Source organism: Ictalurus furcatus, chromosome 22 (genome assembly GCF_023375685.1).
Source record: "Ictalurus furcatus strain D&B chromosome 22, Billie_1.0, whole genome shotgun sequence".
Classification (NCBI taxonomy): domain Eukaryota; kingdom Metazoa; phylum Chordata; class Actinopteri; order Siluriformes; family Ictaluridae; genus Ictalurus; species Ictalurus furcatus.
The window spans coordinates 5,091,000-5,103,655 of NC_071276.1; the positions used below are offsets into that span (position 1 = coordinate 5,091,000).

Genomic DNA, 12,656 nt, shown 5'->3' on the forward strand with positions numbered 1-12,656 from the left:
CTGCCCGGCTCCTGCTCCCCGCACAGCCGCACCGTGCCCGTGTCCTCGTTTAGTAACAACTCCACGTTATTCCACATTACTGAAAATAAATTTTTTTAACTCAAATAAACACAGCCCTGAGGTTTAATCCAGTACAATGTCAGAGGTCGGCTTCTGAGCTTTATTTTTACCCCTCTGCTAACTCTAATAACAACCGGGCCGTGAGTCAAACACTCTTACAGACTTTATTTAAAACAAACAAACACCGCTTAACCTTTTAACACTGTTAAAACAGTATCACAACTACAAATACTCGCAGGAATGCGCTGTAAATATAATCCCAGTGATAATAACTACGGTTCTCTCCCAGCAAACGCCATAACAACCTCACATTTGGCGCCACGCACACGCACTTCCTGTAGTTAGAAGTTTATTTCCGGTTTCCGCCTAGCGCGGTTTTTTTTTTTTTTTTTTTTTTTTTAAATCTACGCGTGTTTTATTTACTTCTTCTTGTGTTAATTATTTAACATTATTTATCTCGAATTTCTTTTCGTGGTTTCGAAACGAATTTTCTTTTTCTTTTTCAAAGTACGCTTCTATTTAATGTACTTAAATAATTCATAGGCAAGGCTTATAAACTCTAAATTACCATGTATGCATTTGGTTGTGAGTCCTGATTAAATATATAAGAATGAACATTTTCTTTACTGGGAAGTGGTAATTGTGGAAATACACATGGATCGGTACACCCTGTCAGGGCGAAATATTTTGGGATGACCGTCCACAGGCTAGTTTTATATGAGGCTGTTTTATACATAGTGCCACTGGTGACATCCATCCATTTTCTATACCGCTTATCCTTCAAGGTGATGGGGAACCTGGAGCCTATCCACGGGAGCATGGGGCACAAGGTGGGGTACAAGTCTCGGGTACACACACCCTGGACAGGCTGGGTACATATTCACACACCCATTCATTCACTACAGACATTTTGGACATGCCAATCAGTCTACCATGCATGTGTCTGTACTCTGGGAGGAAACCGGAGTACCCAGGATTAACAATGCTGTGGAGCGTGCTTCCTCAGACTATTACTCAGGAACCTCTTCAGATGAAGAAGGTGCTAACAGCAGCATGAGCAGCAGTACCACACTGTCTGCTCCAGAGCCTAAGTGTATCCCCACTGTGTCCAATCCCAACAGTGTTTATCAGTTCAGTGAATTAAACTGCGCACACACAGTGCAGCAGCAGGTATCGAAACCCCCAGCCCTGGCGGTGTGAGGTGAACGTGCTAACCACTAAGCCACCATGCCACTGCCACTAAGCCACTGGTGACATTCCTACATGTGTGGCCATGATATATTAACACATGGAAAATAGATACTATGGCCATGATGAGGGAATGAGATGAGTAAATCCCACGTGTTAATACAGTCAAACCTTGGATTGCAAGCATAATACGTTCCGGACACGTGCTCGTAATCCAAAGCACTCGTATATCAAAGCGAATTTCCCCATAAGAAATAATGGAAACTCATATGATTCGTTCCAAAACCCAAAAATATTCATGCATCCATCCATCCATCTTCTACCGCTTACTCCTTCATCAGGGTCACGGGGGAACCTGGAGCCAATCCCAGGGAGCATCGGGCACAAGGCGGGGTACACCCTGGACAGGGTGCCAGTCCATCACCGGGCACAATCACATACACACTCACACACCCATTCATACACTACGGACACGCCAGTCAGCCTACCATGCATGTCTTTGGACTGGCAGAGGAAACCGGAGTACCTGGAGGAAACCCCCGCAGCACGGGGAGAACATGCAAACTCCACACACACGTGACCCAGGCGGGAATCGAACCCCGGACCCTGGAGGTGTGAGGCAGAACAAACAGGGCTTGCTGTGCTCCTTTCTCCCGCTTTCAGCTCACTGTATCTCTCATATTCCTGAGCAAGAAAAATGGCCTCTTCCTTCCTATTAGTACAGAAACCACAATGTGATAAGCCAGAATAAACCACAACAGGGCATGCTGTTATAGGAAAATAATCAACATGGTAGATGTGCTGTGACCCAACACGAAGCAAAGTTCTAACAAAGTCGTGTGCACATTCCAGGTCTCTTATTCACACGATCTTCATACCGAACACCCTTTCAACACCGTTTGTCTTTTCTCTTCCACACCTAATAATCATACTATCAGGTGTCACCCAGAAAGGGTTTCCTTTTTGAGTCAGCTTCCTCTAAAGGTTTCTTTGTTTGTTTCATGTTGTTCCAGGGAGTTTCCTTTGCCACTGTCACCTCTGCTTTGTTAATTCGGGATTTAACTCTACATCTGGATTTCTGTAAAGCTGCTTTCTAGCAATGTCTTTTGTTAGAAGTGATGTATAGAAATGAAACGAAAGTGAACTGAATGTTAAATTATCATGATATAGAATATCATGTTATTGATATTGTACTAACTGTTGTAAACTCAGAGATGCATGATGCAAAATTTGAGACATTTATAAATCAAGTTTTTGTGAAATGAAAACATGTTGGTGCTCATAAAATATGGTGTTTCTCAAAAAGTAGTGTGATTACTTGCTTTTAAATGAGCTATCATTTAAGCAGTCTGGAACAAAGTCTAACTCAAAAACTGTGAGGTCAGCATGAAAACTGAGATTTAGGAGCGACTTGCCTGTTCTGATTGTTCAGGTAGTTAACCATGTCCTCCACCTGATCAGACCGAGCCTTTAACATCAAATGCTTCGTGAGGAGCCGAAAGTGCTCGCTCGCCATCAAGCACTGGTAGCGACCATTTTTAAAAAGGAACGTCAGCACAGTGTCCCTGATCTGCAAACAATGACAAAGTGGTCAGGAAGACCACCAATAATGAGATAACAATAGGGGAAACACACATTTCTGTAAAAGAAAAGCAGACTGAGAAACCTGAGAAGGAAAGCCTGCTAGTTCTCCCGTGATCATACTTCCCACCAGCTGATCCAGGATGACCGTCGGATTACAGGACAGCAGTAAGGTCTGATTCAGAAATTAGAAAACAATGGACATTAAGTTTCCCTGCATTTCAATTTTAAAGTGTTAATTCACTGTACATTTGTATACAAGTGTGTGTATGTGTTTAGCCTTTACATCATCATGCTCACTTACTAATTACCTATCCAAATTCAATTTGACTAAGGATTAAAACACTTTGGGATGTGCTGTTATAGGATAATATTCAACGACAGGGAGTTGTGATGCAGCCCAATGTGAAAATTTTACTCTTACCATGTTGATTATTTTTATAGTAACAGAATGTCCCGTAGTGTTTTATTCCTCTTATACCACAGCAATTTTTTTTTTTGATCATAGAATTTTTATTGAAAATTTACATTTTACATAACACCCCACCCAACAACCCCAACAAACAACCACAGCCAAAACCAAAAGAAAGGGGGAAACAAAAAACAATAAACAAACAACCAGAGAAAAAAAGAAACACAAAACAAGCAAACAAACAAACAAAAACAAACAAAAAAACTAACAAACATAAAAACCCAAAACAACAACAACAATAAAAAAAGTGGTAAGATGATCAGGAATTACAGTCTACCTCTCCTCAATCCACCACCAGGGTGCGTACATCATTGAAGTAGGTAATATATTGTGCCCATTTTCCCAAAAATGAGTCACACCTGCCTCTGATGTTGTACTTGATTTTTCAAGTTTTAAAAAGAAGATTAAGTCTTTAAGCCAGACTGATATAGAGGGGGGTTGTGGAGAGGTCTAAGACAACAGTATTCTGACGCTGAGATGGAACACCAAAGATGGCAATTAAAGGACAGACATCTAATTTGATTTTAAGAACGTCGGACATAGTTTCAAAGAAAGAGTTCCAAAAGTTCTGCAGTTTGGGACAGAGTGCAAACATATGACTGAGGTTACAGGGCGAAAGTTTGCATTTTTCACACATGTCAGGGACATTGGGATATATTTTAGGTAGTTTACTCCTAGAGAGGCGAGCTCTATGGACCACTTTAAATTGTATGAAACTAAGTCTAGCACAGGATGTGGTGGTACGTATATTATCTAGCGCTCTGCCCCAGTAATCATCCTCAAGCTCCAGGCCCAATTCCTCTTCCCAAGCACTAATGGTTTTGATATTGTAAAAATCGTCCTGTGCCCAGATCGTTGCATATATCCGTGAGATAATGCCACCCTTATGAGGATTCAGCTTGAACACCTCTTCCCATGCAGACTTTGTAGGTAAGGAGGGAAAACCAGTGAATAGGGAGGAGACACAATGCCTAACTTGAAAGAAACGGAATAGATGAGACGGAGGCAGGCTGAATGACGAGGATAATTCATAAAAGTTTGCAAACACATTATTAATGAAAAGATCCTTAAAGCGTTTCAGACCCTTCTTTTCCCACAAAGAGAATGTGGAATCTATAAAGGAGGGGGGAAAGAGGTGGCTATTACATATAGGTGCCATGGTTGAGGCCGAGATGGATTTAAAATGACGGAGAAACTGATAGAAAATTTTTAGAGAGGTACATACTATTGGATAATCCATGTATTGTGAAAGGGCTATAGGAAGGGAGGAGAACACCATAGCAGGGAGGGAGGTTGAAGTACAAGACTTCGTTTCTAAGTGGCACCATGGAAGAGAGGGGGCCTGCACCCAGAGAACCAGTTTCTGAATATTAGCCGCCCAATAATAATACATGAAATTGGGCAAGGAGAGGCCACCACTTAGTCGACTCCTCTGAAGAGAAAATTTGGAAACCCTGGGAGTTTTCCCTGCCCATACAAAAGAGGAGATTAATTGGTCTATATTTTTGAAGAAAGATTTGGGTAAAAACAAAGGGATGGACTGGAAAAGGTAGAGGAATTTTGGAAGAATGTTAATTTTTACTGTGTTTATTCTACCAAGAGGGGATAATGGTAGAGCTGCCCATCTTTGGAAGGCCTACTTCATGTATGAAATTAAGGGTGTAAAATTCACCGCCATTAACGCAGAATAAGAACAGGTGACATTAACTCCGAGATATTTGAATTTTGAGTCCTCCAGATGAAAAGGTATTTCAGTCTGTTTTATATTTTGGCCAGATTGGTTTATGGGTAAGCATTCACTCTTCTGTAGGTTCAGTTTATACCCGGAAAATTTCCCAAAGTCATTTAATATGCGTATTATCTCAGGACTAGATGCAATCGGATCTGAAACATAAAGTAGTAAGTCGTCAGCATATAGGGCTAGTTTGTGTTCAATTCCTTTGCGAATTATACCCTGAAATACAGGAAGAGTTCTAAGCGCCATTGAGAGAGGCTCAATTGCTATGGCAAAAAGTAAGGGAGACAGAGGACATCCCTGGCGCGTACCCCGTGACAGAGTAAAATGGTCAGATTTAGCATCGTTGGTATATATGGAAGCCTGCGGTTCCACATATAATAAACGGATCCATGATATCAGTCCATCCCCAAAGCCAAACCTCCTTAGCACCGTAAAAAGATATTCCCATTCTATCCTATCAAACGCCTTTTCTGCGTCCAAAGAGGTGACCACCTCAGATGAGGCGCTGTTTTGTTTTGAATACAAAATACTAAGTAGAGTACGAATATTAGAAAAGGAATGCCGTCCTTTTATAAACCCGGTTTGCTCCTCTGAAATAATGCTAGGGAGAACCCCCTCTAAACAAGAGGCCAAAAGTTTGGCTAAAATCTTGACATCAACATTGAGGAGGCTAATAGGTCTGTACGAATTACATAATGTTGGGTCCTTCCCATCTTTGAGCAATAGAGTTATAGACGCTTGTCTCAATGTTTGTGGCAGCATCCCTAGTTCTAAGGATTCCTCGAATACAGCCAGAAGTAATGGGGCCAATACAACATGAAATTTCTTATAAAATTCGACAGTAAACAGTAAACAATCTATTCGACAGTAGATTGCAATGAATTGATTGAGTTAGTGATCTCATCTAAGGTGATGGGGCTGTCAAGCTCAGATGCCAATAGAGGGTCAACCCCAGGAAAATCAATATTTCCAAGAAAATGGTCCATGTTACCTGAATTGTCAGGAGATCCAGCTGTGTATAAAGAGGAGTAAAAACTTTTAAAAGTTGAATTAATTTCTACAGGATCCGAGGTATCTGTCCCCTTACAAAGGCCTTTAAAGTTTCCCAAAGTAAAGAGTAAGAGATTGAATCAGTTTGATTAGTAAGAAGAAAATCATCTATTGAAGTAGAAATATACTTGCAAAACGCTGAATCGGATAGAAATAGAGAATTAAGCCTCCATGGTGGACAAAAGGCGCGATGTGAAGGTAGAAGAATGTCAAGACTTAGAGGAGCATGGTCTAAAATAACAATTGGTAGATATTCAGGGTTTACAACCCGAGAAATTAGAGAGTTATTAATAAAAAAGAAATCAATGCGAGAAAAAGATTTATGTACGTGAGAAAAAAAAATAAAATTTTCTCACTGTGGGGTTAAAATACCTCCACGGATCAATGTAACCATTCTGAACCATAAACTCAGAGAACACCTTTGCCATTGCAGAGGGAGCCTTTGCAACAGCGCTAGATTTGTCCAAAACCGGGTCAATAACACAGTTTAAATCTCCCCCAAATATCAAGAGATGTGTGTTCAAAGCAGGAATTTTTGATAACAAATTCTGAGCAAAAGGAGCACTATCAAAATTCGGGGCATATACATTCACCAAAACTACTGGCGTTTGTGAAATTTTCCCTTCCACAATCACATATCTACCATTTACATCAGAAATAACCTTATCAAAAGAAAAGGGCACAGTCTTACTTATCAAAATAGAAACACCCCCCCCCCCCCCAGACCTGGAATCAAAATTGGAGTGGAACATATGCGATGTCCAGCGAGCTTGGAGTCTGCGTTGATCCCTGAGACGGAGATGATGAAATGCAACGTTAGGTTTTTGTAGTTATAAATGTGTCAAAACCTTGGATCTTTTAATGGGACCATTCAGACCTTTCACATTCCAACTTAGGAATCTGAATGAGCTTCGGGTATTTTCCATCAATTTAGATTAGTACAGAATGGAGTACAGAGAGGTTGATATCAATAAGGAAGGGGGCGGGGGGGGAGAAAAACCCATAACAACAACACACCACCTCACCCCCACTCCACCCGTGCATTCTCACTTACATGCTCAGCCGGAAGTCCATACCACAGCAATTTTAACAAAAACTACACATACAATTTATTTGTTTATAGTTATGTTTAATGTTGTGGAGCATCCACAAAACAAGTAAGTTTCTTATAACTTCCATTGCAACAGACAAACAGACGTTAAAGCAGCCATGATACATCACTCACTTACCATCCTCAAATTAGTTCTCTCTCGAAGTTTATAAAACAAAACAAAAAAAAGCATTTTTGTCATGTTACCGAAAAAGTCACACCTGTCCTGAAGACCCATGTCTGAAAACTTAATTATAGCTTCGCCCGGGTATTACAAAGCAGTGACACTGGAGACTCTTTCCAAAAAAGCTCAAATAAATATATCCTTACAGAAAAACTCACCATATCAACAATTATAAACATCTACTATACAAGTCCCTGGGTTAGTTGTTAGTATAGAAATGATTAATCAATTCCTTCGACTAATACACTAATACTAAAAAGGAAACCTTTTGTGACCAATAAGCAGGGCAACATTCCGTGGTGTGTAAATTCCCACAAAGTTTTTGAGACACACGGTGAGCTCACCTTGATTTGTTGTTCCCTCTTTTTGGAGCAGGGGATGAGTAAGAGCGTGCCGAGAGAATAGGCCATCAAGTTAAACTGGGCAAAGTGCTTGGCAATGCCAATGAGATCCAGATTCAACAGAAAAATACATCTGATCACAAAAACACAAGCAAACACCATTACAGCTTGTTTATACCCAATTTGGTTTTTGTAGAGAGAATCTGCTTGTCACAAATAACACCCTTTAACACACAAATGAATAAAGATTTGGGATTCACATTCCATAAAAATGTAGTTATTACAACTAGGAAGGAAGCACAAACATATAATAGAAAGCCGCTCTGTTTACTGCATCATTGTGTAGAAAGAACACCTACTTTAGCAGAAGAACAAATGTCTTATAGAGGAACATGCAGGCTTGTTGATGTGGACTCAGGAAGAGACAAGACATTTAGATAACACACACAATCACACACAATCACAAACCAAAATCTTACCAACTGGGCAAGTAAAATTATTTACACTTTTATTTTGATCAGAGTTTTCCACATACCTGCATGTTCCTGATTGTTCTGCCTGGCATAATCTGACATGTGCAATGCAGCAGGCTGAGAGACTTAGAACCAGCAGTGCACGCAACAGTTACAGCATCCAGGTGCATCACACCACCAAGAACTGCATTTTGTTTACATATAGATAAGTAAAAACCTCTGCTTTGCAAGTCAATAGATTCTTTCTTTCTCTGGTCGTTACATAAGACAAGACACTTGTGACGCTAGAGTTGTTGCTCAATAACCATGTGGACATTGCTGTAGGATGTGCATATGAACGGCTTTATTGTCTCACACAAATAAGAAAGTCCAACAAAAATTTTAAATGAGCAAATTGCTTTGAACACATTTCAACAACCACCTCCTGTTAATTGTGTCTTCAACATCAACTTTTCTTTGAGGTTTTTGAAGATAAAATTGAGTAAATAATTTTTAGCGGTCTTAACTGATCTCCATGAAGCTGCCCCCCAGAACTTTAAAGGAAATTGTAATATAAATTGTATGTCCAGCTGTGATGTCACAGTGCATTAAACCCCATTCAAATATTTATATTTTACATATTTAATTTGGGGTGGGCAACGTACTGGCAACGTACTGACAATGTACGTAACACAATGTATATAAATCTGTTAACAAACTGACACTGCTGCATTAAAAAAAAAGTTTCTTTCTTTTCGCTTGCCGCAGAAGGGGTCAAAAATTAGCCAAATGTTAACATTTTATAATCTTAATTCAGGAGATAACTAAGATCAAATCAGTCTATAATTTACAAAAACTATCTTTTTTTAAAAATGTCAAAATAAAAAATGATTTATTATAATAAATATAATAAAAGATATTGTGATACCTGCAATTTCTCAGAAAATACTTCCCAGCCCTACATTCACATCACTTCAATATCACACTCACTCATTGTTTACATTAACCACAATGCTATAATATCTCAAAAACCAAACTGGCACTAGCAATCACGTATGTTTATTCAATTTCTTTTTATATGGAAGGCCAATTCACGGAGGTATAAAATTGACATAATTCTGGATTCGAGACACTTATACACTGAAAACATTTGGCAATCAGATTACTCATCATGTCCAGCTCAAGTATCAAACCGTAATGAGTGACATCCCCAATTGACTAAACATACAATGCTCTCTACTAATATTGGCACCCTTGGTAAATATGAGCAAAGAAGTCTATGAAACATTGTCTTTGTTTAACCTTTTGATCTTTTGTTCAAGAAAATTCACAAAAATATTCTGCTCTCATGGATATCAAACAAAACAGGTTTATCAAAAAAAAAATTATATCCAAATATGAGATTTTAAACCAAGAATTTTTTTTGGATCATTTTCCTTAATAAATAAATGACCAAGTACAATATTTTTGTCTCATTTGTTTAACTGGGTTCTCTGTATCTACTTTTAGGACTTGTGTGAAAATCTGATGATGTTTTAGGTCATATTTATGCAGATATAAAGAAAAGTCTGTTCACTGTACACATTACCAGTATCCAGTGTTTTTCAAAATAAAATCTTAATTGCTTGATAGTAGTAAACTCTGTAAACAAAGTTGGCATACCATATTAAATCCCAGTAGTTTCTGCAGTCCTGGTACTGGATGTCCTGTAGTGATATAAACACGGTTATTAATAATCACTCAATAATCTGTGCCAGTATGTTTGTTTTTTTTAAAAGCTTATTAGTTGCTTTGTGTGATAAGATGCTTTGAGAATTATTCCTCAGTTTTTACCCAACATTTAAAGTTCCTGCACATGTTTGAAAACCTCTTACCTTGCCATTTGTCTGCCCTATTTTGCAAAGCCACTTCTCTAGAAGGATATTACGGATCTTGAGAAGGTCAACACTAATTAATGGATGCGATCTCTAGCCACTGCGTGAATGTCTGGTCAGGCAAACAAAAGTGGCACAGAAAATATGTAATGAGTAAATGCTGTTAAAAACTGTTTTAAGCAGCCTTTTGTTATACACCCTAGGGCTCGACCAATAGTGGATTTTACTGATACCGGTAAATAAGTTGGGCAGAAGTTTTTTAAAACTGATACTGAATGAAAACGTAACACTCAAAGTAAAATATTCCTGAACTGATCACATGGTACAGACTGTACCATGAAAATGTACTGCACTTTTTAAAATGAAAAATATATAAATAACTATTAAATGATAATTTAATGTAGCACTCCAAATAACAAAAATAGAGACGTCCAAAATGAATTTTAAAATACTTAAAACAACAAAATTAGTTTTTATTTCTCCCCTAGAGGCCACTCTCGTGCTGCATAATGACATCGGACCCTTCTCAGCCACTCACGCAAGGGACGCAGTCGAGCTCTACAAAGGGCTGCATGATTCTTAACGAAATAGGAAACATTTGGGCGTTTTTTTTTTTTTTGGCTTGACCAATTTTGTTAGAAACAATACGTACATGTATTCGATTCTTACATTACTTACTGAGGCTGCATTTGAGCAGACAATAAGGAAATGTAAAGCTTTAGTGCGCCGAGTTTGACAGCAAAATATTCACTTCTTAATATGCACCATGAAAACAAATTCCTTACTTTCTCCAGACTTTTCAGAATCGTGCATCGCTTGCTGACATTTTTTCTAGGCACATCATGATTCTATATGACCAGCAAAATCAGCACATCAACCCTAACCTTTCATGAGTCCACACTGTTTCATGAGTATAACCATTAAAAAAGAGGCTATTGTACATCTTAATAAATATTCAAGTTGCAATCAAAATCGTGCGTGATTGCTTGAGTATTTGTTCTTAGGGTCTGCAAGGTCAGATTTGCTCTCACCAGGGTAGTTCTGTCCAGCGGACTCTTCATGTGCTCCACCACTGAGCTGTGCTCGAACAGAGCCACGATGAGACGGCCGGGCAGTCCCGTGAGCTTCAGCAGCTCGGGGCAGCTGCAGCTGAAAAGTCATGAGTGCGTTCTCCGTGGCTGACCGCTGATACTGCAGCTTCGAGGTGAATATCTCTCCCCTCGTCCGTAGCTCCTCCTACACACACACACACACACACACACACACACACAGGGAGAGAGAAAACAACAACAACAACAACAACAACAACAAACAGGTGCATTCAATAGATCATAAAGTAAGTAGTGTTATTTAGGCTGTATTAAATATTCACACTGTATAGAAAATAAAACATCACCTAATATTTGTGATATTTGTCGACAAAAGAGCCTCACTGCAAATGCAACAGGACGGCAAAAAAACAAAGCAGTGATAGGTTATATTAAAGCGTGGAATGAAACTAAGACAAACCTGTATTCATGGAAATGACATGACTTTGGCTTAACAAAGCTTAGTGGAAAAACAGTTTGGTCAATGGGAAGGAAAGACATTGTAAAATTTGTTTATAAACAACAACTAATGATTCATCTATAATAAAAAAAAATCATACATATACAGATTTATTTTATAAAGCATCTTATTCCTCTGGTAACAAACCTGCAGCATATCGGACTTCAGCAATTTGTGTACGAGGTCCAAGCTGAATTTCAAAAACATGGTTTTCTCTGCACCTGTAAGCAAAGTAGCAGGGCAAATTTGTATATTTATAATAAATAATTCACGATAGTGCTTATTTGGTATAACGAGCCTAAGATTTAAAATCATTAAAAGCATACTCAAAACTAATCAGAGCTCTGATCATAAAAGTGGTCAGTGGAAATGTCTTCACACTGAGAACGTTTCAGACCTCCTGATGGAAATAGAAAACTGATGAACTCATTTTTTCTTTATTTCTTTTCCCAAATCTGATGTGGTCAAATAATAAGTTCATTAGCTAGACCACCGGGTAAATAAAATTTCCAGCGTGCTGCTCAGTCCGATGTTTAGCGCAGAAAACTCACTGACTAGGCTAAAACGTGGTAGCTAAAGTAATTTGATAAAAGTATTGCGAGTTAGTTAGCTAGTTAAGTGCATTAAACCAGGTTAAAAAAATAAAACAAGAGTATATGATCATTATCCATTTTCACTATAGTTACAGTGCCGTGAAGTTAAGCAAGGAAAGCAAGGAAAGGAGCAACTGGACCGACCTGCAGGAAGATCCTGAGAGATTTTGTGCATGGTGACTGCAGCCAGTTCCAGGTTCTGAATGCAGAGAGCGTGTTTAAATATGTTCTGTATCACAGCGTTTGTGTCTTTGCTGGGGCCGTGACCCTGAGAGTGCTTCATCTGGTCCAGCAGCAAAGGCATCAGCTTGTTCTTGAACACATGATTCACTGTCAGGATGTAAAGCTTATCCAGGTTAACCTGCGCGAAAGGGGGTAGGGGGAAAAACAGGAACACACCTGAAGTATCATGAGAACATATACACACTGAGCTGACAGTTTATTAGGTGGCACCTATACTCATTTATTATTTTCTTAGTTACACT

At 38.9% G+C, this 12,656-nt stretch overlaps 1 protein-coding gene and 1 pseudogene across 3 annotated transcripts in view; both read right to left on the minus strand.

Moving 5' to 3' along the window:
* Positions 1–325, minus strand: part of kntc1 (kinetochore associated 1) — a 43,718-nt gene extending 43,393 nt beyond the window's left edge. For all 3 annotated transcript variants that reach the window (XM_053654274.1, XM_053654273.1, XM_053654275.1), the window contains exon 1: positions 1–325. This exon is cut by the window's left edge and continues 46 nt beyond it. In XM_053654274.1, coding sequence (XP_053510249.1) covers positions 1–77 — 77 coding nt within the window. In that variant the 5' untranslated portion in view covers positions 78–325.
* A 2,053-nt stretch (positions 326–2,378) lies between these two features.
* On the minus strand, positions 2,379–12,388 carry LOC128599286 (kinetochore-associated protein 1-like; annotated as a pseudogene).
* Between the last annotated feature and the right edge of the window lie 268 nt (positions 12,389–12,656).